We start from the raw sequence: 27,602 nt of genomic DNA, 5'->3' as shown, positions 1-27,602 counted from the left end.
TTGCCAGGAAAGTCCTTGACACAGTGGCTATTACATCAGGACTTGGGACACCATCTGGTGGCCACTCGCATGCATTACAGAGAAGAGATCCTCACCCACTCTCCAACCACCCCAACATAATACCGTAGTTACCATAGTGGAGACAAACAGATATCCCCCCATCTCCCTGACCGTAAAACACACAGACATGCAAAATCTTCTCTTGACCTTATTTCTCTTTTCTTTTACTATTTAATGCTTTCAACAGGTAACCTACACCCCGCTGACCCCATTTCGTCACCGCCACTTCTGCCTCTGTTGACCCAGGTCATCCAGGCGGTCACACTCCAGGAAGCAGTGGACTGTGATGTCGCTCTCCCTCCACATCAGCTTTCTTCCAAAACGCCCAGCCATTGGCTTCCAATGCCTCTGCCCTCCTGACCCTGCTGTCCTGCGAAGCTTGGCAACGTTTTCCCCGTCACCATACCCAACGGTTCATCATCACGCTGCTTGAACTTTTGTTCTGGAGTACTGTGGATACTGTGGACAACCTTGAAGTTCCTTCATCTCTCGTCTCTAGGATGAGGAGCCATCTCTCACGTCTACATTCATGTGCCTTAGTCTCATCTTCGGATTGTGCTACAGTTAGAACAAGAAGCTGCTTCGTATGAGCTACGTGGACTCCACGCGACTGTTGCTGTATGTATCCTGTTGCTTTAACGGGGGATATTTAGGAGGTTGCCTGTACCTCTTGGCACACCCTGACCCAGAGAGAGTTATTTTCCGAGTTGTTTGGCTGGTGCTGAATACCCAAGGTGCCAACAGTTCCCAAGCAGAGCCTACGATCATCAGATAAACTCCCACCATCACCCCAAAAACACCGTCAACCCCCTTCCTTGGCCTCTCTTGGTAATGGAACCCCCTTCTTAGCATGGGGTGTGGAGTTTTGGGTAATTAACTGGTGGGCTGGGGCCTGAGCTGGGAACAAATTAGAAAAGACTGTGCAGTGTGGAGGAGGCTTTCATCCTACAAACTTTTGCACAGACTCACTCCTTTGAACCTGGCTTAGAAATTGTACTGCTGAGTCCCCATTTGCTGGTCTATGCTGTGAGGCTGGAAATATCTCCTGGCATCCTCCATGGGCTTGGTTTTCACAGTGTTACCTGGTGATGCCAGGGAGGCCATGAATGCTAAGTGGGGGTGTGCAATATCAGTTTCGGGACCACCCTTAACTCCACCCTCCACTCCCCAAACAGGGAAGCTGCACTGGGGAGCCTCAGATCAACAGACTCCTCTCTCCCTTTGATCTCAGATCACAGCCTTCCTTGGTCACCTTAGCAGATGGAAACGACTTTCTGAGTTTAGCTTCTTAGATCAAGATTGGTGCAAGGGCTAAACAAAAACCTTGCCTGGGTTGTTCCTGCATCAAGCCCTAGCAAGTAAGAAATCGAGAGGAGTCACCCCATATAGGCAAAGAATGCGGTGGGTGGGCAGAACACAGTCGTAGTGAAGGTCAAACTCCTGGCACAGTTGTCCAAGACCCTTCACCATCAAGCCTTGTTTGCCCATCAAAGCTTCCACTCTTTTCAAAGTTGCAAATGGATAGGGATTCTGCACAGAACAGCTGACTGTGAAGATCCAGAACACGTGAAAATCACTACATCTGCCATCAAGCAGCACTGGTATTCACAATACACTGATAGACAGGTCCATGCTGAGGGTCATGTGGGTACTTGAGCCTAGGGGAGGCAGGCAGCAGCCACATCTGACTCAGTTTCCTCTTACAAGGGGAACACCAAGATTCCACGGAATCCACAGGGTGGAAGCAGGGCCCGGCCCCAACGGCAATGCAGTCTCCAAATGAGACTCGGTCAGGTTTGGTTCTCCAGCATCTACGATTAATATCAACTCACGGTGGACAGTTTGACCGACGTCATACCCTGAAGCAAATCCCAGGCACACCACTCTCCACAGCCTGGTTTCTCTTATACTTCCCTCCTCACTGGGGGTCCCCTGTGCAGTGCCTTCCTGCTCCCCATCTCCAGGATCCCGGACTCCAGAGAGACTGGAGGAATTGGAAACTCATGGCTATGGGCCTCAGCAGGGCCCACAGTAGGAAGGTGATGGACAAAGGAGGAGAGGACCAACAAGGGAGTCTGGAATCCCTGGCCACCGGGAGTCCAGGAGCAGAGAGGTGGAAGGCGAGAAGGAATGTGGCTAGAAAGCCAAGAGGAAAATACTGGGGAGAAGGAACCCACTGGGCAGGCCTCCATGCAGGTAGAGGAGATGTGAGCTGTTGGAATGAACGTTCAGTGCCACCACAAGACATATGCTGCTCTGAACAAGTGCAGTGACCCCACAGAAATGCCTGCGGGATGAGGTCTGCGGCTTTGCAGCGCTACCGGGCTTGTGGGGGCGAAGTGAGATGAGGCCTTTCATAACACCCTTTCACCACCCTAGTGATAGTCACCCTAACAGGACCAATCCAGGCCTTATGGGCTACTCTTACGAGTAAGTCACATGCGGCAGAGACTTCTAGGCATCTACTCAATATCCACTGAGTGAGACACTGGGTACTGTACCCAGTTGATGAGTCAATTTCTCAACCTCCCTTGCAGAATGTTTTAGGTGCAACCCCCCTCACCTCCTTCTTTCTGTTAACTGGAATGTGGACATGATGGGCAGCGCTCCAGCATCCATCCTAAACCACGAAGCAACCTTGAAGATGGTGCCTCTTGCTAAGGATGGTGGAGCGGAAATATGAGAGAAGGCTGGTCTAGGAGGTTCATGGGGCCACCATGCCAATGCTGGCCTGCCTTCTTACAGATTGTGTGGTGTGTGTGTGTGTGTGTGTATAAGAGAAAACTAGCCCTTATGAGTTTAAGGCATTGTTGTTTGGGGCTTTCTGCTATAGGCAGCCAACTCAGTCCTAACTGATCACATCCTGTGATTTCTGGAACACCGGCCTCTACTCTTTTCCCTAAACCTCCCCTACCTACTAGTCAATGATGTTTGACATCCTTCAAGAGGTCTAATCTTTCATTCCATAACCAGAGACAAAAAGTATAAAATGCAAATGTCTGTGATCAGTAATGTCCCAAGAGAAACGTCTCACCGCTGAAGAACATTCTGAATTCACCTGCCACCTGTTGATAAGCAAAACTGACCTAACCCAGGTTTGTTCCTCATTTGATAGGAGATCAAAGGGTATGAAGCCATATTAAGCATCCCAAAGGGAAACGGGCAGGAGAAATTCCCCAAACGGGGAGAGTGTTTATAAAAAGACAGCCTGGGTAACCCAGGGTCATGCAGCCATCTGTCAGGCCTCTTGGTAGAAACACAGATTTATGCAAATGTGAAAAGGATATGATATGACTTTTGCTATCAAAGAGATATGGGTTCGAGTGGTAGAGCTCTTATCAGCTCTGTGACTGGGAGCAAGTTACATAAATGCCAAGCCTTCAGTTTCAGCATCTGAAAAATGGGAATAATAGTAACTACCCACGGAGGTATTCTGAGGGTTAGATGGGACGAACCTGTAACAGTGCTTCATATGCCGTAGACAGCCCTGGCATCATTGCTGTCCTCCTCCTCCTCCTCATCAGTGATAATTATAATCCTGCTTTTGACCAGGAGGCTCAGAGAGTCTAAGGAACTTGTCCAAGATCATTAGCTAATAAGTGACGAACTACAGGTCTTTGTCATACAAGGGTTCATGTTCCCTCCTTCATACTTCACTTTGTATCTTGAACAAGAAATACTGAACTTGGTTTTCTCAAAATCATTTCCCATTTTATAATGAGAAGAATAAGACTTTTCCTTCTTCCCTTACAGGCGAGACGCAATCCTTGAAGTTTGTGTGCTTTGAAAATTGCAGAGCGGTTTGCACGTAAGATGCCCAGTGTCATCCCCCAGCTTTACAGATAAATTCTTTGCGGGAAAGCATTGTGGTCGGCACAGCTATGCAGGCATAGAGTAAATATTCAACAAACATGTGGGCTGAGCCCAAGAGGGCTGTGGTGGGCAGGACCCCGTGGCACTGACATGAGGTTTCCTGCTACCTCCAGAATCGAGGCACTGGACGATCATATGGGGGTGGAGTCAGGAAGCAGGGGGAGGCCCCCAGCCTTGATAACAGGCCCACTTCCTCTGCCACCCAGCCACATCAAAGCAGGATAAGCTGTTTCATTCATTTCCATGGCAACTGCGTCCCTAAGACTTCACGGGTGGGGGCCTCACCTCCCCGCGTCCCTTCTCATTTCTCCCTGTGACTTTACCAGGACCTACCTTCTGAGCTAACACCACTGCAACCCTTACTGCCCCCAGCACTGTGAAATCAATGAGGCCAACATTAATCCTCCCGAACTGTATTGACAGGGAGGCATTGCTATACACACATTTTACAGATGAGGAAACTGAAGCTCACAAACTAAATGTCTTGCTGAAGGCCCACAGTTAGTGAGTAGCGGACCCAGGATTTGCAAGTACAATGATCTGGCCCCAAGGACCAGAAGCCACTAAGTTATTCAGCCTCTCCTTCAAGCGTTCAAATTCCCTGGCCTCCATCCTAGCCCTCTCTCCACTTAACTGGGGGTGGGAGGGACTCAGGAATTGGGTACAAAGATGACCGCAGGCCTGTTAAAAATCATAGGAAAGCCCGGGCGCAGTGGCTCACACCTGTAATCCCAGCACTTTGGGAGGCCAAGGTGGGCGGCTCATGAGGTTAGGAGTTCGAGACCAGCCCGGCCAATATGGTGAAACCCCGTCTCTACAAAAAATACAAAAATAAGCCGGGCATGGTGGCGCATGCCTGTAGTCCCAGTTACTCGGGAGGCTGAGGCGGAAGAATCTCTTGAACCCAGGAGGCTGAGGCTGCAGTGAGCCGAGGTCACGCCACTGCACTCCAGCCTGGGTGACAGAGTGAGATTCCGTCTCAAAAAAAAAGATCATACAAAAGCATTTTTCAAAAAGCTCATTTAAGGGTCATGTAGAAGGTAATTTTGTTTAACTATTTGTTATGGATTAGGGCTTAGCTTCTTTAAAATTGAAGGTTAACTGGTGGATGTGAGATAAGTAGCGAGAGATTTCTGTTCAGTAGAAAAGATAACCTCAAAGGTTATAGTTTTATTCCCCTCTGTGATATTAACTATTTGGTATCTAACTTTGAATCTTACCTAGCTTCCATGAGGAGCTCATCTCAGTTTCTTGGATGCTCCTATAACCCAGCTGTATCATCGTGCTGCTGTCCTCATTAATGAGTGGGCACAGGCTCACTATCTATTTATATATGTGTGAGGTTTTGGAACTGTTTGAAAATGATTCCCAGAAATGAGGGAGAATTGATGGTTTCCTATTTTGGTTCTGCTTTCCCTGGAAGAGGAGAGGTTCCTACCATGGGTACTTGGCTTGAGCTGCCCTCTTGGGGTATCTGACTTCTCATTGGTGACCAGGATATCTGAGGCTTCACATGGTCCCGGGAAGGATATGCCGTCAGCAGTGAGTGATAGTTCCAAGGATTCCCCCTGCTCTGAGGCCAAAGGATCCTCATTCTACTTCTGGCTCCAGTTGCTGCCCTGCCTGGTCCTTGTGCTGCAGGCTTTACATTTTATCATTCCAGGAACTGGGCCTCACCACCGCCAGCCCCTCCATGGCACATCTGCTTTCTGTCTGCCCAGAACAGAGTTTCTACCCAGCCGCCTGCAAAAATATCTCAAGGCATAGCGTGCATTGAGGTGAGGAGGGACAGCTGGTTCTACTTGAAATTGGGAAGTGGTCTCCCCACAGGTAATCCCCTCCCCCAACCCCACAACTCCCTTATCCTTTTCAAAATAAAAAAGAATCATTTCAGTCTTGGGTAGAAACCCAAGGCCCTGCCAAGACATTTGCATTTTAAATTCTTTCTCTGAGCATTGTAGAAAGGAAGAGAAGAAGCTCAGAAGACATTCAAGTCTGTTTGTTTTGGGGGACAGTGGGAGGGAGTGAGGGAGGGAATGAAGGAGTGTGACCTTAAACTGACTTGTTCCTTTAGTGTTTGTTCCTTTAACTGGTTTGTTCCTTTCCTTGGGATGCTGGCTTGGCAGACCCAGCTCTTACCTTTCAGAGTCCAGCGTCTCCTAAGGGTCTTCCTGACATCCTAAATCTCCACCCAAGTCTCTACCACAAGGTGAGAACCTGGTTGTAGGTAGACTTGGGGGTTGGCCATTCCTAGCTGTACCTGCTCTGCTCTTTGTAATGACAGACAACAGCAGCAGACGGCTGACTGACTGGGGACATGCAGATCAGCTGATTGGATGAGGCACAAACAGGTCAGCTGACTGCGTAGGGCGCAGACAGATCAGGTAACTGGTTAGGTTAGGAAAGTTACGAACCCTTCCAAAGAAATGTACAAGCCAGTATTGAGCTTTCTAGGGTCCATGAGTTGTTGGGGAATAAGATTTGGTACTTCTATTCTGTGTGTGTTTAATGTGTAAGGTGAGAATTAAACACTGCCAGTACTAAACCTGGTCTGGTGCATGTATCCATTAGAGAGAGAGAAAATAAAAATGAGATTATAACATACTTAGTATTGGGGGCACTGCTTTTTCGCTCAACTGGTTACTCAACATCTTTTGAGCTCAGTAACTATTTCTACAATATTGTTTTTAATAACTGAATTACATTTCACCAAATGACTTTGTCACAGTGTACTCAACCATGTTCAGTATTTAGGTTTTTTAGCATTGGTTGATTATTAGCAAGAATGCATTGTAGCTGAATCTTTGTACATCCATAGGGATTCATCAGGATAAAATTCAGGAATAGAATTGCTGGGTGAAAGGATATTTTTTCTGACGCCTTAGCAAACACAGCCCCCCATTCCTCACCAGCGCTGGCATTTTTGCTCTTTCTTTTTTATTTTTGCCAATTTGATAGGGTGGAAAAAGAGTTTTGCTCTTCAGTTTTGCATTTTCTGTATGAGTAGTGAGGGTGAATATTTTGGGGGGTTCTTTTTTGATGTCGTTGAATCATATTTATTCATATTTCCATAAGTGTGCTTGCCTATTTTTAATGGACTCAGAAAAAAACTCTTCGTGGATTTGATATATAAATTTTTATTTTTTTTTAGACAGAGTCTCGCTGTGTCACCTGGCTGGAGTGCAGTGGCACAATCTCAGCTCACTGCAACCTCTGCCTCCCAGATTCAAGCGATTCTCTGCCTCAGCCTCCCGAGTAGCTGGGAATACAGGTGTACACCACCATGCCCAGCTAATTTTTGTATTTTCAGTAGAGACGGGGTTTCACCATGTTGGCCAGGATGGTCTTGATCTCCGGACCTCATGATCCGCCCACCTCGGCCTGCCAAAGTGCTGGGATTACAGGTCTGAGCCACAGTGCCCAGCCTGATATATTAATTTTTATCACAAATATTTTTCTCAGTTTGTCATTTACCTTTCACTCAAAGTGGGCTTGCCATATGAAAAGCTTTAAATTTTATGCTTTCATATCTGTTAGTCTTTTCTTTTATAATTTTTGCCCTGGGGAGTATGTTTGACAGCTCTTCTCCACTCCAGGCTCATACAACCTATTTTTCTTCTGTAGTTTTTGTGGTCTTGTCTTCTACACCTAAACCGCTAATGTATCTAAAAGTTATTTCTGTGTTTGAGTTAGAACTTCTTAATTTTATTTTTTAGATAGAATTTTTTGTTTGTTTGTTTGTTTGTTTGAGACAGAATTTTGCTCTTGTTGCCCAGGCTGGAGTGCAACGGCACAATCTTGGAGGCACTTGAACCTCCGCCTCCCGGGTTCAAGTAATTCTCCTGCCTCAGCCTCCTGAGTAGCTGGGATTACAGGCTCATGCCACCAAGCCCAGCTAATTTTCTATTTTTAGTAGAGATGAGGTTTCACCATGTTGGCCAGGCTGGTCTCGAACTCCTGACCTCAGGTGATCTGCCCGCCTCAGCCTCCCAAAGTGCTGGGATTACAGATGTGAGCTACTGCACCTGGCCTTTTTAGAAAGTTTTCTCACTCAGTTTTTTTTATGGTCTACCAATTATCCTGATATCATTTATGAAATGACTGATTTTTTCATCAGTAATTTGAGGATGCCACTTTATCATATAATTTTGTATATTTAATCTGTTTCTAGATATTACATTTTCTTCCATTATCTACCTATTCTTATACCCATAGTGTACTATTTCAGTAACTATAGCCCTATAATACCTTCAAAAAATGGAAATATTTCCTTCTTACTCTCCTTTAAAAATACGTGAATGAATATATACTAAGTGCATAAATAAATCTTTCAAATAGATTTTAGTTTCTTTATTTTATTTATATATAAATTTATTTATATGTAAAATATTTATGTATTGTTTTTTATTTATATATATATTTTATAAATTTTAAAATATCTTGTTATTTCAATTGTGGTTGTGTTTATTTTCCTAACACCTGGTCTCGTTACAATATCGATTCAACTCAGCAATATGATTCTTCAATTATTCATTCTTCAGCAAAGTTTGCTTCCTCTATATAGGTTATTAAAATTTTATTTTTTATTTTTAACTGCTATTGTAAATTTTTTAAAATTTTGTTTTCTTCCTGGTTAATGCTGGTTTATAAAAAAGCTCTTAGCTACCTGTTTTCTAGTTCTGACAGTTCTTCGTTCAGGGGATTCTCTCAGTCTTGACAGAAAACCAATTGTTTGAGCTCCAACTAATTAAAATTTCTCTTCTTCAGAAGAGAAAGCATTCTTTATTTTTGTCTTTTTGCATAGGCAAAATACCGATAAGCCAAAAGAAGAAGATTATTGGCTCTAAAGAAGATGCCTCTAGTATTTTACCTCCGGCTGTTGCCATAGTAAAAGCACTTCTAGAGTAATCGTTTCCATATATTGAGGGGTTTTGAGTATCAGGAATGGTGATGAATTTTATGAAATATTTTAGAGGCATCTATTGAGGTGCTTTTGTGAATTTATTCCTTTGAGTACTGATTCGCTGAGCCACTTCTCAGTAAATCACACTTGATAATGTTTTCTCCTGCCCTATCATAGCTTCCTGAGACCTGATTTTCATGTTTATGACAGCACCTGCAATTTCTGAACTCCTACTTTTCAGACCCCACACATGAAAACTGAGTCCCGGGTCTTGTCCACACTTGTCACAGTGGCCATCATTCCTAGCACCAGCCACCTTCCCCGACCCAAACTGCATCAACCCACACACAGAATTACCTACTTGTTCCTGGGGCACAGACAACATGCAAAGGCCTCTTGTCAGCATCCTGGGGGCTTCTCTGTCTGACCTAGGCAGCCTTGGAGACCCCTTGACTAACCAGATCAGAGGCACAGGCCAAGGGGTGGGGTCTCCTTGCCCTGAGTGCTCGCTCCTGCTTCCCCTAAGAATCCCTCCTCAAGTTACCTCCTTGTTTACTTTCATCTTGTGTGGATTCAACCATCAGATGCTTGATGGTGCTGTGAAGAGGAGACTCCATGGTTGTGAACCAAGGCATGGGCAGAGATGAACCAAAGGATGCAAGGTAAGGAGGGTCACAAAGAACAGTTTCAGAGGATTTGGAAGCATTCTGACCTTGTGAACCCTGCCCCCCGTGCCAGCTGCCTCAATGCTTACCTGGGGCCTTGAGTTCAGCATCGATGAAGGTGAGCAGCTCCTGGCAGATGCTGCAGTAAGGAACAGGCCAGGTCAGGAACCGGTGGTAGGTGCTGGCTGCCTTCAGAAGGAGATCCGAGTCTGGTGGGAAGTGTGGTGTCTAGGATGGAGGCAGGCAACAAGCAAAGAGATCTAGGTGAGAAAAGGCTCGGATAGTCCCAAACAGCCTCTGCTCCCTTTCTGGAATATTCCACAAAAGACACACATTTCCTGGCAGCGGTGTGTCCCAGGGCAAAGTCAGGTGGAACTGGAAGTTACCCACAGGGAGTGAGTTTCAGATGGGCAAGATGGCACCTGGGGTGTCTCTACTGGAAGGGACTTGCTTTACCTAATGCTTGAGTGAGCCTCTCTGAAAGGCTGTCCCCTTACTGGTAAATGATGCCATTGCTGACAATTGTTATGGATAATGGTCTTCAGTGCCTAAACCACCTTTACTTAAACCACCTTTACTTAAATAGCCTCATTACAGGTAAATGTTTATTTTTTGAGGGTGGATTCAATGGTCTTCAATGTTATGTTATTCATATATTCATATGTAAAACATTTATATATTATTTTTTATTTACATATATTTTATAAATTTTAAAAATATCTTATTATTTCGATTGTGGTTGTGTTTATTTTCCTAACACCTGGTCTCATTACAATATCGAGGTCTTTAATGCCTAAACCACCTTTATTTAAATAGTCTCATTAGAGGTAAATGTTTATTTTTTGAGGGTGGATTCAGTGGTCTTCAGTGTTATGTTATGGATAACGGTCTTCAGTGCCTAAACCACCTTTATTTAAATAGTCTCATTACAGGTAAATGTTTATTTTTTGAGGGTGGATTCAATGGTCTTCAATGTTATGTTATGGATAGCGGTCTTCAATGCCTAAACCATCTTTACTTAAATAGCCTCACTGCAGGTAAATGTTTATTTTTTGAGGATGGATTCAGTCAGTGTATACATTTGGTGCCCCCTGTCTGGTGAATACAGCGGGTGATTACATTGGGTGACCGACCACTGGGGTGAAGAATGAGGTGGACGTAGAATATCTCTTGTGGCTTGTGAACAGACAGTGGCAGCAGTTCCTCCATGGGACCCCAGAGATGCCAGGCACTATGGCAGCCACATGGAGTCTCTGGAAGCCTCTCATGGTGGCTGCTCTGAAGCCATCTAAAGGTTCAAACCCATTTCACATGGCGCTGCTTGACAGTTTCTCTGTCTGCTTATCTCCAGAGGTGTGAGGGCTCTGCCCCAGATAGAGGTCACTCCTGCCCCTCCTCCCTCACCTCCCGCATCCTGGCCCACCCGGACTTACACAAAGAACAGTGGAATAGAAGAGCAGGACCAGGGGGGTGAGCAGGTCGTAGATGCCCTTCTCCTGGACCTGTGGAGAGGACGAGAAAGGGAATGAGACTCATTCCCGGGGTCCAGGGCTCCCTGAAGCAGAAGACAGTGGTTCTTCCTCATTCTAGCCTTGCTTTTTTTTTTTTTTTAAGTGAAAAGTAGTGTAATCACATGACAAATATTTGGAAAATAGATGTAAATGAAAACACTCACAATTTCCCCTCCCAAACCCAACCACAGCTGTTTGAATGTCCCTCTCCTGACACCATTTTTGCCCTATGTATTTTCTTTTCTTTTAAATTTTATTTTAAGTTCTGGGATACATGTGCAGAGCGTGCAGGTTTGTTACATAGGTATACATGTGCCATGGTGGTTGGCTGCACCCAACAACCCGTCATCTAGGTTTTAAGCCCCGCATGCATTAGGCATTTGTCCTAACGCTCTCCCTCCCCTTGCCCCCAACCTCTGACAGGCCCCAGTGTGTGATGTTCCCCTCCCTGTGTCCATGTGTTCTCATTGTCCAAATCCCACTTATGAGTGAGAATATATGGTATTTGGTTTTCTGTTCCTGTGTCTGCAAAGCTATAAGCTGTGTGTATATTTTTACTCCTAATGTATTTTACATATAGTATTATGAGTAAATTTCTGTTTTACTATATAGTCTCTAAGACCACCTTTTCTCTCTTCTGGTTATACATTTACCTGTTATTTGTGTTATAAATTTTTTTTTTGCAGTTGGTTGTTTGCCTTTTAATTTTATAAATATTTTTCATGTACAGAAATTACAGGTGTTGATTTTTCCTTCATGGATTTTCGCTTTTGCATGCAAGGATCATGTAAATATTCATATATACTTTCTTATTTTCTTTGAAACTTCATTTTCTGAAATGGAAATATTTAGGCTGGGCGTAGTGGCTCATGCCATGTTGGCCAGGATGATCTCGATCTCTGGACCTCATGATCCACCTGCCTTGGCTTCCCAATGTACTGGGATTACAGACGTGAGCCACCGTGCCCAGCATCTTATTAGTTTCATTGTGGACATTCAAGATTATTTTCTTGGTATTTTACGTATTTTGCAATGAACACTATTATGCAGCACATTCCTTTTTCTATAATTTTGATTATTTATCTAGAAAAGAGTTCAAGAAGTGTAGTCAACAAAGATTGTCAACATGTTTACAGACTTTTATGACCTTTGAGACATATTGTCATATTGCTTTCCAAAAAGGATTTTGCCATTTATGCTATCTATCTATCTATATAAGTACCAGTTTCACCATGCTCTTCCTGCATTAGTTTTTATCTTTTTTTAACAAAAAGAAAGAGAGAGAGAAATAGGGTATTGCACAGGCTGGAGTGCAGTGGCATGATCTTGGCTCAATGCAGCCTTGACCTCCTGGTCTCAAGCAATCCTGCCTCAGCCTCCCAAGTAGCTGAGATTACAGGTGCACACCACCACAACCGGCTACTTTTTGTATTTTTTGTAGAGACGAGGTCTTGCTATGTTGCCCAGGCTGGTCTTGAACTCCTGGGCTCAAGCATTTCTCCCACCTGAGTCTCTCAAAGTGCTTGGATTACAGGCACAAGCCACTGTACCTGGCCTTACCTTTTGTTTTTTAGCTAATTTGTTAGGCAAAGTTTGTCTCATTACGGTTTTCATTTGCATTCATTTTATTATCGCTTTTTCATATTAGTTTACAACTTCTATTTATCCCTTTGTGAACTGCCTCTGTGACACACCTACCACACCTACCACACCACATGCACACGTGTGCACACCACATGATTTAGAATTCATTGGTCAGAAGGTTTCTCGGTCCATTTTGGAACTCGTGGGGGTTGGAGATACAGAGAAAGCCCCATCTTGTCTTCTGTGCTAGATGAGCTCAGTAGGCTCAAATTGAGAATTCTCCTTCTCTTTACCCTTACTACACAATGTGTCTACCAAGCCTTGCAGATCAGACCTTTCTATGAAACCCTCCTGTATTGCTACATGGTGGTCTAGACTTTCCATTTGGGTTTATATGTTACGCACTCCAGAGGTGGTTCAGCTCTTCTGAGCTGGTTGGCTTATGATGAGGGTTAAAAAGTACCAGGTAAATAGTGGGGTCAGAACTGTGTAACCTTGGGCATCTTCTTACAGGGATAGGTAACTGAGCGTGAAAGTGACATGTTTTCCAAATCACATGTATTTAAAATAATTAAAACACACACACACCCCATAAAAGATACTTCTTTATAAAAGAGAATTCTTTATACAAATCCTCTTCTGGGATTCACAGCTATTCTGGAACCCAAGCCCAGCTCAGCACTAAACACATTCCTCTTCTTTGTCATGAAAGTCATTGATTGAACAATGAGAGGAGGCCTCAGTTTACCTTTCCGATCAGTTTTCTCTTTTGTGTCTTTGTTTTTATGGATCTTTTGGAGGAAAGGAATTGGGTAAAGTGTCTTCTCCCTCCCTAGTCAATACCTGGCCTTACCAGCCATGTCTGTAGCTGAACTCAGGACCCTAGCTCGTGTATTATGTGTTCTTACGGAATGCACCCCTTCCTAGAAACCCCTCATATGCAAGCACTACCAAAACACAAAATGCACAGGTTCCCAGGGCCTTTGCCAAGCCCCTCTGGAGGTCCAGGCACCCAGGAATGATGTTCTCTGGGACCCATTTCTCCACTCTACGAGGCCGACCCCAGCTCTGCCCTTCAGTTCCTGACTCGCCCTCACCTCTCGGGTCTTCTGCAGGATCTGCTCAAGGAGGATAAGGAAGTGACCCGGGTCTCTGCTGACCAGCTCCTGCAGGCTCCAGCAGTTCAGACACAGCCCAGCTTGAAAAGGAGAGAGAGGCAAGGGGGTCAGTTCTGGTGTCTTCCGGCCACACTCAGGTAGGGGTTGTAGAGAAGGGGCATTTATGCTGGAACATTCTTCTGCAGTATTGCACTATTGCACTGGAACACTCCTTTCTTTTTTTTTTTTTGGAGACAGAGTCTTGCTCTATCGCCCAGGCTGGAGTGCAGTGGCGCAATCTCACTCAGTTCACTGCAACCTCCACCTCCCAGGTTCAAGCGATTCCCCTGCCTCAGCCTCCCAAGTAGCTAGGATTACAGGCATGCACAACCATGCCCGGCTAATTTTTGTATTTTAGTAGAGACGGGGTTTCAACATGTTGGCCAAGATGATCTTGATCTCCTGACCTCGTGATCCGCCCGCCTTGGCCTCCCAAAGTGCAGGGATTATAGGCGTGAGCCACCGCACGGGGCCTGGAACACTCCTTTCTAAAGTAAGTGAATCTAGGAGAAGAGGCTGGATCAACACTCAACCCTACCATGCCCCATCAAGACATAATGACAAGTTCCCTGTTCCTGCATATGCAAGAGACACAGGGATTGGAGATGTGGTCTGGGATCCGCGTTAGAGGACAATGAGCTCACCACGACTGTGCTCCCTGTGGGAGCACCAGTTCTTCCACAACCTCCTCTGCCCTGGTTTCCTACAGTGGGTTCTGGTACCTATGAGTTGCAGGGAGGTTAGAACAGAGGCAGAAATTGCTGGAAGAATACAGAGAGGAGCCATGGTGAGTTCCGTCCCAAGACACAAGACTGAGTCTACAGCAGCCGTGGAGCTTCCCAGGAGCAGCAATGGAGCCCAGGAAGGGGAAGCGAAATGAGTTCTATTTTAAAAGCTGCCATGAGCACTGTGTCACTTTGTAACTTCCCCAGACTTTCTCATTTTGTCAATCTCTGTTTCCCTGCAGTCAGCAAGGGTAAACCCCTAAAAATTAAAGGGACAGCCCGGGGCGGAGGAGCAGGGAGGGGCTGTGTGTATGTGTGTGAGGAGTGGGGAGTAAGAGCCCCAGGAGTGGAAATGGATTAAGCTTGAACTTCGTGGAGCTCAAGCTCCAGGACCTCTCACGTGGACAGGCTCCCTCCAAAGTTCTGGAGGCTTCTAACAATGTGTCCACGTGGTCACAGGTTGTCAGAAAATTTGCAAAGATCAGATATTTTTATATTCTTTTGCTTAACGATATCCCTCTCCCCAGCCCTATGAGCTTAGCCTCCATCAAAACCTGGGTAGGAGGCAAGAAAGAAAACTACCATTTATTGACCACCTACTATGTGCCAATACAGTGCTAGGCCTCTGAATACATTATCTTCCTTGAGGCTCCCACTGTCCCTTCAGGAAAGTGGTTCCATTGTTATTATTCCCATTTTGCAGACAAGGCAAGTAGGGCCAGGGTCCTGGGAGGGTGAGTGGCTTGCGTAGGGTTGTAAAGCCAATGGGAGATAGCTTTAATCCAGGTCTGTCTCATTCCAAAGGCCAAGGACAGCCTCTCAGAGGAAGCGACATTTGAGCTGAGACCTGGATGAGAAGGAGCCAGCTATGTGCAGTTCCCAGGGAAGAATTCCAGGCAGCAAGTGCAAAGGTGCTGGGGTAGGGAGGGGCCAGGTATGTTCAAGGAGCACTGGGTGGCTACTCACGGAGAAATTCGGGAGGCCAGTGAGATACGGGGCATGGAAAAGCTCTACAAGCATAAGGAATTATTTACAGCCAGGCGCCAGCCTTCAGAGACACAACTGCCCGGGACTGCAGACATCCTATTTCTCAGTCCTGGGAGATGGGAAACAGAGCCCTCCCGCTCTCCGTAGCTCTGCTGTGTTCCCTTATTCTACAGGGAAGAGAAAAATAGGGCTATGAGGGAACCAGAAACAAACAAACGGGAGAATTCTGGGGCGAGCTGCCCGTGGATTCCCAGCTGCTTTTTCAGAATCAGCAGTTGTGGTTTTCTAAGCAGATTCAATGGATTCTTTCAGAAGCAAAAGGCAGCCCTGAGCAGGATGAGGAAGATGCCATGGGAGAAGGGAGAAAGTGCCGGATACTGAGGTTTGACGACATCAAGTGTTGTGCCGGGCACCTGCCCAGGTGAAGCCTGGGGCTTGCCCAAGTCACACAGACAGGGTTTGACCTAGAATCTACCAGCTTCCATGCCTGGTCCAGAGCCCACCGTGGTTCCTGAGGCTTCCTTGAGCCCTCAAACGCCTCTCCGGCTCCCTCGAACCTACCTGACCAGGAGGTGGAGCGGCGGCCGAGGCTGAGTCCGTGCAGGCAGCGTTCCAGAGCATGCTGGATGCGGTCCTCCGTGCATGTCGTGGCCCCTGGCTGCATCCTGGGTCATTGCCTGCATGGGGGACATACACCAGTCAGCTTATCGAGCTCCCTTCCCAGAAAGCACCTGGTCCAGTAAAGACAATGGGCGCTCACAGTGCAGCGCGATCAGCCCAGCCCAGCTATAGCTCAGGTGCTGTGGAAACAGCACCAGGGGCCTTACAGCTGCCTCCAGGGTAGGAACAGCGTCTGGAGGCTCACATCTGAGATGCAGGACAGAGCACCCCTGCAGCAGGACAGGACAGAGGTGTGGGAAGTAAGGGGTCAGGGATGGAAGCAGAGAAGTGGAAAGGGATCTGCCTTCCACACTGGGCAGTGGGGAGCATCGCCAAGTACCCAGGGAGTGGTCAGACCCCGATGGGCTGGGCAGGAAGACCCTGAGGGGAAAATCAGAATCACTTGGAGGACTTTTTCTGAATTTCCAGGGCTGTGTTTTCCAAACCTCCAGGGATGGGGCAGGGAGCGTGTTCCTGATGAGAAGGCCACAGGAACTCCCTCAATAAGCTTGGAGGGAGCTCCCTCTGATTGGGTGCCCAGGTCACAGGCACCCGTTTCCTTTCTGCCCTAACCTCCACTTTTGCCATTTTTCTTTCCTTCCCCTGGGGCTTGGCAATGTTACCTGTCATTCAAAGACCTACCTTGCCCTCCTTCCTCATCCTACTGAGGAGAATCCAAGGGGTGGTTAGCTGAGCTGGAAAGTCACTGAAGTGGGAATTTCAGGAGGGTTTTAGCCCCGTATGGGGAACTGAGAGCCCCCAGCAAGGCCAGCCCAGCTTCTTAGTTATGTATGAGGGCTCCCGGGTCTCTGGAGAAGCCACGGAAGGTGGTTTGGCACAGTGAGTAAGCTTGGCTCTGGCATCCAACAGACTTACACTCAAACCTGGACTCTGATATTTGCTTAACTACGTGACTTTGGGCAAATACTTTAACTTTTCCAAACTTCCGTTGACTGATCTGTAAAATGGGATGACAGTGGTGCTAAAGCCTCATGGGGCTCTTGGGAAGATAAAATGCTGTGGCAGATGCGCTGAGTAAGCCTCCAACACGCGACAGCTGTCCTGCTATAGTCATTGCCATCATCGCCCCTGGCCCCAGGGCATGTCACTGCACTCACCCCTTCTGGGCAGACCCCTTCACTGGCCAGTCAGGCCAGGCCGTAGAGGGATGCCGAGAAAGCTGCAGTTCAGCTCTGGAAGCCAGAAGAGGAAGTACAGAGCTCAGAGCTGAGCCATGCAAATGACAGACAAAGAAGGATAAAATCCTAACCTGGGTTCAGCTGTGCGGCTGGAGTATTCAGCTTACGGAGGTCCCACACAGGCAAATCCTCCTGCCTCCCCAGCCTGGGAGGCACCACTGACCGAGTGAAAACTAAGCCCTTTGTGAGCTCTCCAGCATCCTTTCACAGTGTCTGTGGTAGGCTACGCATACCAAAGCCGGACGGTGCAGCAGCGGGCACACAGGAAGCAGCACACGCATCTTGGTTCCATCACAGTTTCACTGACTGTCTGCCATGTGCCAGGCACTAGGGAGACAGCAGTGAACCAAGCAGCTGTGCTCCTTGGTGGGAGACACAGACACTGAGCAATGGAACAAAGAAAGACGTGATTCCAGAAAGTGAAACATACTGTAAAGGATAGTGGTGGGAGTGGGACAAGTGGGGACCCCGCTACAGGGTTTTGGGGGGTCAGGCAGGCCTCTCTAAAGAAGGGACATTTAAGCTGGATGAGGAAGCCAGAACAAGTGATGGGCAAGAGTGTTGGAGAAAGGGGAGCCAGCCCATGCCATGGTCTGGGTGCAGGAATTAGCTCGCTGAGGACCTGGACCCAGGAGCATAGGCCAGGGTGCTGGGCTGGCCGAGGAGACAGACTAACCCATTAGGTCCCATGCCTTCTGGCTGTGGAGGTGAAGAGCTGAGTTCAGAAAACCTTTCACGGGTGGCTGGGTGCGGTGGCTCATGCCTGTAATCCCAGCACTTTGGGAGGCCAAGGTGGGTGGATCACTTGAGGTCAGGATTTCGAAACCAGCCTGGCCAACACGTTGAAACCCCATCTCTACTAAAAAAGATTTTTAAAAATTAGCCAGGCATGGTGGTGGGCACCTGTAATCCCAGTCACCCAGGAGGCTGAGGCAGGAGAATCGCTTGAACCCGGGAGGCGGAGGTTGCAGTAAGTCGACATCACACCACTGCACCCCAGTCCAGGTGGCAGAGCGAGATTCCGTCTCAAAAAGAAAAAAAAAAAAAAAGATAGAAAACCTTTCACTGGTGACTCAAGACCTTGGGTGTGTCCATTAGCAGCACGTGGATGCCCAGAGGCATCCTGAGGCCCTTCCGTGTTTTACAGTTGCCTTTGGGGCTTCTGTTTAACACCTCCACAGGCAGCTCAGGTAGTGAGTCCACTGACCCTGAGCCACACTGGGCAGACCCCTCCCTGACCTGGGATTGTGCTGGTACCTGGCATGGTTGAGCATCTGTGGGGACTGACACCTGTGACGAAGGCTCATCTTTCTGCCTCCCATGGCAGCCCGACCACAAGACTCTCTGGAGGTGGGTCCTATTCCAGCTCAGGGCTAATGGCACCTGCTGGAGGAGGTAGAACACCAGGCACCTTCACATGGATGAGCCTGGGGCATAAACGGCTGGCCCAGATGTCATCAACGACCCTTTGTCCTCAGGCTGATTTCTCTCAGGTTACCCCCAGGGCAGGTTCTTGGAGGGAGCTCAGAGAGCTCATTTTACAGAAGGGGAGGCTGAGGTCCAGTGAGGATAAGGGGCTTGTTCAAGGCAGCTGGGAGAGAGTTGCCACTGGTATGAACAGGCAAGGGGATCAGGAAGGACTTTTTATTTTCAAATTGTGGCTGAGACCCAATTCTAGGGACAAAAAGTACTAAATGCTCTGCATTCCAAAGTTCTAAGAGCCATGGAATATTGTCAAGGATGTGGGCGCAACCACCCCAGTGGGCTTGCTGGGAGGTGTCAGTCCAGAACCAGCACAGTGATCCACCAACCCCTGTCATTATAAGATTGGGAAGAGAAAAGTGGTCTTCAACCATTCTGGAAGGTTCTTCCTTCTCTCCCCAAAGCCGAGGGCAGAAGGCTTTCAGAGAAGTCCTGACACAGACTGGGATGCCCAAAGGTGAGGGTGCTGCCCTTTTTTCCTCACTTGCCTGCTCCTGTGCTGCCTGTGAGCCATGGCAGGGCTGAGACAAAGGGCAGAGGGGGCATCTTGCAGACCCACTGTTGGACAAGTCAAAGACTTGAGCTCCAGATTGGAGTGAGAGGTGAAACAAAAGCAGGACTTAAGCCATTTGTTGTTACTTTTCTAGAGGGCTGCCAGCAAGGTGAGGGAAACCTATCAGAAGGAGGCTGAAGGCTAGACCAATTTTGCAGGAAGCTGGATGGGGCAGATTGAAGATGGGAAATTGGCGGCACAGAGAGGTTAAACAGCTTGCCTAAAGTCACACAGCTAGGAGATGGCAAAGCCAGGGTATAAACCCAGGGAGTCTGGGGTTTCAACCACTAGAATACATTGCCCCTCAGCACAGTCAGAGGCAGTTACTGGAAGAAAAATAAAACCAATTCATGTCTCTACTTCAACAAGTGAAGACTCGATTTTGCTTTAAGAGGTAGGCTGGGCATGTCTGTAATCCCAGTACTTTGGGAGGTTGAGGTGGGTGGATCTCACCTGAGGTCAGGAGTTCGAGATCAGCCTGGCCAACATGGGGAAACCCTGTCTCTACTAAAAATACAAAAAATTAGCTGGGTGTGATGGTGCATACCTGTAATCATAGCTAATCAGGAGGCTGAGGCATGAGAATGGCTTGAACCTGGGAGGTGGAGGTTGCAGTGAGCCAAGATCGCACCAGCCTGGATGACAGAGCAAGACTCTGTCTCCAAAAAAAAGATCTAGACTCTCAATTGCTGGAGATTCTGAGCCCCACACGTCTATCTACACCAGCTGCCCCTCACAGCCCTGCATCCTCCAGAGAAAGGGCCAAGGCTCCCAGGAGTGTGTGCCAGAGGGGATACTGCGCAATACTCTCTCGGACTGCACAGGCAATGACTGTGGCGGCTCATGGGGCCCAGGCATCTCCAGCCTGGAGCTTGGGCTGAACCATGTGATCGGGTTTTAAGACCCCTCTGCCCAGCCCCCGCGGCGATGGCCAAGCTGGTTATGCCACGAAGCAGGAGTGAGTCATCCTGCTCACTCATTACGTGTCCCACACTGTAATGGATACAAATGAACGTTCTCAGCCAACACCACTTCTGCACACTCCTGTCCTTAAGGGGGCAGAATACAGTGCCATGGGGCTGCTGCTAGCACACCCCGCCCAATGCCTGCCTGCCCATGGCTTCTCCTTCTCATCTTAGGGCTGCCTGTGACTTTCCCATCTCCTGGCTTCAGTGTGCCCCCTCCCTGCCCCACCCTGTTCAAGGGACACATCAAAGCCTTCTCCACGGAAGGGCAGGATATCCTCAGGCACTGGTGGAATTCTGGTGTGCCAGCCTCCCTGGCATTCCAAGGCTTCCTCAAGCTTGCCCCAAGTTCTTCTCAGAGGCAGGACTTGCCCGAGTCACTAGCCCCTGGGAGCCTGAGAGACGGGGAGAGGGAGCCCAGCCAGGGGACCCTCAGTCGTGCTGCCCTGGGGGTTAACCCAGCACACCGGGTTCACCACCCAGCCCTTTGAATGCTCATTTCCGTCTGAGTCAGTCATCAGCTGTTTCTTATGACTTGTCAGCAGAACCTCACGGCTTTGGGGCAGAGGTGACGGGGGAAGGCAGTGGCACCCGCTCTCCCAGCATGACACCTTTTTTCAAAAGCTGGGCAAGCAGGGCCTGGCTTCGCTGGCATTGCTCTCCCAAGCCCCCACCCTATCTTGTTGAGAAGAGCTCCCGTTGTAAAATTCCAGCTGCTGCCGGGAATGTCCCCCCCCCACCACCACCAATTCCCCTGCCAGTGGTGAGGTGGTGTTGAAACGTCCAACAACGGAGCCTTCCCCCATCTCCAAGTTCCTCTTCTGAGCCAGCGAAGAGGACTCATAGTGCTTGCTGGGGACCCTGCATGGGGCAGAAAGGCCTGGAGTTGGGGTGGGTTGGTGGGACCCCAGAGGGCACAGAGAGAGCCAGTCCTGCTTCCACCTTTTCTTCCCATGTTGATAGGACGTCATGATGCAGAGGGCTCATCTTCCCTTTGGTGCAGCGCTGGTCAGAGAAGGCATGGGGTCCGCCCGGGTCCAGCTTCCCCAGGCAGCCCACGATGGGGCAGGGAGGAGACCCTCTTGGGGATTTCTAAACAGCGATGAAGGGAGGAGTTAGAGGGCCCGCATCTCATATGGAGGGGGCCTCCAGGTTCTGGCTGGCTCTCCATATTGCTTTCCTGGTGTTCTGGAATATTCTAGGCCCATGCAGTCCTGGGCTGACCCAGCCTGCTTCCGTCCTGGATGACTCCTCCCTCTCCTGCTTCCTACCCTCCAAGACTTGACTCTCCCTTCTCTGCCCCACTCCCTTCCTCAGGCCTTCATAAAGCAGAATCTCCACGGTGACCTACGGAAAAGAATTCTTCACAACACAGGAAGGATACACCGGAAACTAAGGAGATTGATTAGTTACTCTAGGAGGTGGAGGTGAGAAAAGGGTGGACAGGATCAAGGAATGAAACTGGAGATGAGGGAGGAGCAGCACTTCTCTGAGGATTATCTGTGTGTATAGCTTTAACGTTTAGAACCATGGCGATATTTTACATACCCAAAATTAAATAAATAATCGAAATCAACCAGGATATGCGGGCAGGGGACCAAAAATGGGGGACAAGCAATAACACATTAACCTAACTGTATAATCAATTACTGACATAACCACACTGAGGCGGATAGGCAATGAAAGAACTAACCTAAGTAACTTTGTAAAATGGTACTTTGACTGGATACTGGTCAAAAACAAAAATAAAAACTATAGACAAATACTGTTTTCCAGTTATTAAATATGTTTCTCATATGAATGTGAGTTAAAAATTATAAAAGTTCAGGACTGGGCATGGTGGCTCACACCTGTAATCCCAGCACTTTGGGATGCCAAGGCGGGTGGATCATTTGAGGTCAGGAGTTCCAGACCGGCCTGACCAAAATGGCGAAACCTTGTCTCTGTTAAAAATACAAAAATTAGCCAGGCATGGTGGTAGGCGCCTGTAGTCCCAGCTACTCGAGTGGCTGAGACAGAAGAATTGCTTGTACCCAGGAGGCAGAGGTTGCAGTGAGCTGAGATTGTGCCACTGCACTCCAGCCTAGGTGACAGAGCGAGACTCCATGTCAAAAAAAAGAAAAAAGAAAAAAATCGGAAAGTTCTTTATGTGTACACTAGGATTAGGCGGATACGTGAATAAACCATAGATAAGGAGAGCTAAAGAAAGAAGTGACAAATAAAGAAGGGGGAAAGCTGGAATGAACCTTGTGGAGTTAGGCCAGACTTGAAAGAATCAGGATGAACTCATAGTTTTTAGTGTACATACAGATAGATACACACAGAAAAATTTTAAAAAGATGTGTGTGCTCGGATTAATACACATACATTTTCTAGTTCCGTCTACAGAGAAAGCCCAGAGGCAATGACATCCCAGTAGCAACAAGCTACTTCCGTCCTAGATGACCTTTCTTCCCATGGGCTGAACCATGTGATTTGGGTTTTAAGATCCCTCTGCTGTGATGGCCAAGCTGGCTATGCCATGAACCAGGAGTGAGTCATCCCGCTCACTCATTATGTGTCCCACACTGTAATGGATGCAAACCCAAGATGCAAATGAATGTTCTCAGCCAACACCACTTCTGCCCATTCCTGTCTTTACGGGGGTGTCCTTGAGATCTAGTGCCCAGATCTTGGCTTCTAAATACCATTCTCCAATAAAAGGAACCAGAGCTCCTCAGAGACATGGCTGATCCTAGGATTGAAACAGGAAACATACAACATAAACCCAGCACATCTTGTAGTGCCAGAAAATAAGTCAATATTTGAAAAGCCATGGGGAGTGTCAAAAGGACATAGGGACTAACCTGAAGGAGCTTCCAATGGCCACAGCTAGGACAATTTGAATGAACAAAGAAAGTGATGAATTATAACTCATAGATAAAATAAATATCCACAAGTCTATAGATAATTATAGATAGTTAAATGTTATAGACACTTGAATAAAAACATAAATGGAGGAGAAAGGACAGGTCTTCTTTACAAAAGAATTCCAATTAATAAACGTGAGAGGAATGAGAGAAATAGAAAACTGCCACTAGGCAAACACCACAGCAATAATTGTAGATCCACTGATGAATGCTAAAAATCTGTTAGTGAAAATCTGTGGAGAAATACGATATTCGTATAGCCTCAAGGTAGTTCCCTCCAAATAATTACCACTTACAAAGGGGAAAACAAGAACCTCACAGTGGAGAAACCCAGCAGACAGCACATTCACCATATGATCAAAATTAGCACGACCAGCAATAAGCTATATCAGCATCATGTATCCCCTGCTGTAATGCACTGAGGAGGGAAGGACATGTCACTTCTTTGTTTTTTTGTTTTGTTTTGCCAAAAACACATAACCATAATCATGAGAAAACACCATTCAAAATCCAGTTTGGAGACATCCTATATAGCGAGTATTCACCATACAGACATTCACTATGGGGAGTACTCACCAAAGTGTTCGGGTCATCAAAGATAAGGAAAGACAGAGGAGCTATCACAGATTGGTAGAGACTAAGGAGACACAAAGGCTAAATGCAATGTGGGATCCTGTACTGAAATGTAGAACAGAAAGAGAACATTAGGGGGAAAATACGCTAAGATTCAAATGAGGTCTGTCGTTTAGTTAATAGTACTCTGTTCGTGATCATTTCCTGGTTTTGATAACTGCACCGTGTTTACGTAAGTTGTTCATTAGAGGAAGCTGAGTGAATGGTAGACATGGCTCTAAGATCCTTTATATATTTACATAGCCTTATGCCCTTTCAGTATCTTTCCAGGCAGTTATCAAATGATTCACTACCTTACATGAACTTCTTGAACATTTGCTATTTCTTCTGTAGTCGCAGTGGACCAGTGCAGGGCTGCCTGCCTCAAAACCCCCCAACCTGAAGTTCCTAAACTGGGGATGAGAATTTCTGGGGCTCTGTGGGGGATTTAAGGGCTGTCTTTGAGAATGTTCAAGTTATGTTTTCATTTTAATGTCAGTCTAGATACAGTTCATAGTTAATATATTATGGAACATCTTGATGATCACCTCATGACCAAACGTTACCAGATGTTCGTGCCTAGTTTGCATTTGTGTCATACCGTGTTGGTGTCACCTAAAAGGACAGGGCACACCACGTGTGTGCTTGGGATTTGCAAGAGCTCAAGGTTAAGCACAATGAGTTAACATAGGCAAATATGTAGAAACATTCCTGGTGCATAATAAGCATTCAAGGCCGGGCGCGGTGGCTCAAGCCTGTAATCCCAGCACTTTGGGAGGCAGAGACGGGCGGATCACGAGGTCAGGAGATCGAGACCATCCTGGCTAACACGGTGAAACCCCGTCTCTACTAAAAAAAAAAAATACAAAAAATTAGCCGGGCGAGATGGCGGGCGCCTGTAGTCCCAGCTACTCGGGAGGCTGAGGCGAGAGAATGGCGTAAACCGGGAGGCGGAGCTTGCAGTGAGCTGAGATCCGGCCACTGCACTCCAGCCTGGGAGACAGAGCGAGACTCCGTCTCAACAAAAAAAAAAAAAAAAAAAAAAAAAATAAGCATTCAATATATGTTCTCTGTTAGCTATCAAAGTTTCTTTCTCTTTCTTTCTTTCTTTCTTTTTCTTTCTTTCTTTCCTTTCTTTCTTTCTCTTCCTTCCTTTCCTTCCCTTCCCTTTCCTTCCTTCCTTCCTTTCTTCTTTCCTGCCTTCCTGCCTTCCTTCTTTCTTTCTTTTCTTTTCTTTTTTTTTTTTTTTTCAGAGTCTTGCTCTTTTGTCCAGGCTGGAGTGTAGTGGCGTGATCTTGGCTCACTGCAACCTCTGCCTCCCGGGTTCAAGCAATTCTCTTGCCTCCCGAGTAGCTGAGATTACAGGCGTGTGCCACCACACCAGGCTAATTATTCTATTTTTAGTAGAGACAGGGTTTCACCATGTTAGCCAGGCTGATCTTGAACTCCTGACCTCAAGTGATCCGCCTGCCTCAGCCTCCCAAAGTGCTGGGATTACAGGCACAAGCCACCGCACCTGGCCCAGAGTGCTTTCTTAACACACACATCTCAGCTGCCCAACTCTTGATGTCTTCGGGACTAGGCCAGGAAATAAAACACCTCCTGCATGATTCTGATGCACAGTTAGGCTGGGAAAGTCATGCTTTTTATTTTACACAAATATGCACACGTGCATGTGCACACACATGCATACACACACACATTTGACTCTAAGACTGGGAAGGCACCTTAGGTACCATTTAGTACAACACTCCCACTCTACAGATAGGAAAACAAAGGCTCTGAGTGGTGAAGGGACTTGCCCAGATTAGACCCCAGTAAATCTGTAAGTAGAATCTGAGCCTGGAACAAAAGATAATCGTGCATCCTCCTGCTTGAATGAGGATCACACTCTCCTTGCTGCCCAGCAGTGAGTGACTTCAGCTGCTCTTCTCAAGGCTATTTTTGGAATCCCTTTTCAAATTTCTTCCAGAGTTATTGATCTGTTCAGGTACTGAACTTTATGTGTCAACTTTGCAAATTTAGGTTTTCTGACAATATCTTTCACTTTAATCAAGATTTTAAAGTTCATTAGCAAGAATCAGAAATTCCTATATATTTTTTATAATTACTTCTGTAATTTTAGCCCTTTTTTTAATGCAACATGTTTTCTTTCAAAATACAGATCCATATTTGTATTAAATATTTTTTTCTTTTTTCTTTTTTTTTGAGATGGAGTTTCACTCTTCTTGCTCAGGCTGGAGTGCAATGGTGCGAATCTTGGCTCACCACAACCTCCGCCTCCCAGGTTCAAGCTATCGTCCTGCCTCAGCCTTCCGAGTAGCTGGGATTATAGGCATGCACCGCCACGGCTAGCTAATTTTTGTACTTTCAGTAGAGATGGGGTTTCACCATGTTGGTCAGGTTGGTCTCAAACTCCTGACCTCAGGTGATCCACCCGCCTCAGCCTTCCAAAGTGCTGGGATTACAGGCATGAGCCATTGCACCCGGCCTGTATTAAATATTTTATACTACTTCATGGTTCTTTAAATGTTTTTGACATTTACATTAAATGTAATAACTGTGATAACAGCAGTAGTTTTGGACAGTGGCTTTAAGTTTCATTTATTTTATTACTCACTGTTTTGTATCCTACCATTCCTATTTATAAGTCCTTTATTTTGGTTCATTTCTTGCTCAGCTCAAGTATTTGGAGTAATTTCAGGACAGATGTGTGGGTGAGGTACTTTCTGAGACTTTATATGTCATGTGTCATTCATTCTGGCTCAGTAATTATAGCTTTGCCAATTATAGAATTGACATAATTCATAATTTTTCACCCTCAAAATGTTCATAGAAACCCAAGAAAATCAACTGAAAAATGGTCATACCAAAGAACAGAGTTAGGTAAACTGTCTGGGCACAGATTAACGTAGAAATCAATATTATCTAACTATGCAAATAAATTATGTTGGGGAAACAAGATTCCACTTCTAACAGCAACAAAAGTGATACAACTTTTAAAAAAAACTTTAAAAATATGCAAGATTTTTATAAAGAAAATGTTTCAGGGGCACAAAAAAGCAAAAGTAAATGGAAATATATATTCTGCTGTCAGATAGGAAGATTCAATACCATAAAAAATTAATTCCAAAAGGATCAAAGATCTAAATGTAAAGTGCTAAAACTATAAAACTCTTAGAAGAAAAATTGGGGGAAGGCTTCATCTCATTGGATTTGTCAAAGATTTCTTGGATATAACATCAAAAGCACAGGCAGCAAAAGAAAAAATAGTTAAATATCAAAATTTAAAACTCTCTGCATCAAAGGATACAATCAACAGAGTGAAAAGGCAAGCCACAGAATGGAAGAAAATATTTGCAAATCATATATCTGATTAAGGGCTACCATCCTGGATATATAAAGAACTCCTGTATAACTCAACAGCAAAAACAAACCACCCGATTTGTTCATTCTCCCTAAGTTTCAGCCTGGAGAATAGGAAGGAAGGAGGGAAGGAGGGAGGGTGGGAGGGTGACAGAGAAGGAGGGAGGGAGGAAGGAAGAAAAGGAGGAAGGTAATTACTGAGTGGCTGATCTGTGTCAGGTACTATGTGGGGCGCTTTCACTTAGTTTGATAATCATAATTGATTATCAAATTATCAATCTCCATTGTCTTGGGGATTAACATTCGGTCAATCCCCAAGACACTGATTACTTAGTTTGATAATCATAATCACCCTTTGACATTATCATAATTATTCACATTTCCTGGAGCT

General features: G+C 46.4%; 1 protein-coding gene across 5 annotated transcripts in view; it reads right to left on the bottom strand.

Annotated features, from left to right (window-relative positions):
• The window catches only part of PIK3R5 (phosphoinositide-3-kinase regulatory subunit 5), an 88,383-nt gene that overhangs the window by 14,938 nt on the left and 45,843 nt on the right, over positions 1–27,602 (bottom strand). For 4 of the 5 annotated variants that reach the window (XM_033184576.1, XM_033184574.1, XM_033184578.1 and 1 more), the window contains exons 2-5: positions 16,027–16,142; positions 13,694–13,794; positions 10,935–11,003; positions 9,591–9,729 (exon numbers count right to left, since the gene is read on the bottom strand). In XM_033184576.1, coding sequence (XP_033040467.1) covers positions 9,591–9,729; positions 10,935–11,003; positions 13,694–13,794; positions 16,027–16,129 — 412 coding nt within the window. In that variant the 5' untranslated portion in view covers positions 16,130–16,142. Of the gene's footprint in view, positions 1–9,590; positions 9,730–10,934; positions 11,004–13,693; positions 13,795–16,026; positions 16,143–24,244; positions 24,256–27,602 lie in introns of those variants that run through there. The other variant, XM_033184575.1, reaches the window with a different exon arrangement.

The sequence above is a fragment of the Trachypithecus francoisi genome, unplaced genomic scaffold (genome assembly GCF_009764315.1).
Source record: "Trachypithecus francoisi isolate TF-2019V2 unplaced genomic scaffold, Tfra_2.0 Lachesis_group20, whole genome shotgun sequence".
Taxonomy (NCBI): domain Eukaryota; kingdom Metazoa; phylum Chordata; class Mammalia; order Primates; family Cercopithecidae; genus Trachypithecus; species Trachypithecus francoisi.
The sequence above is the reverse complement of the archived record's forward strand: the minus strand, read 5'-3'. Positions and strand labels throughout refer to the sequence as shown.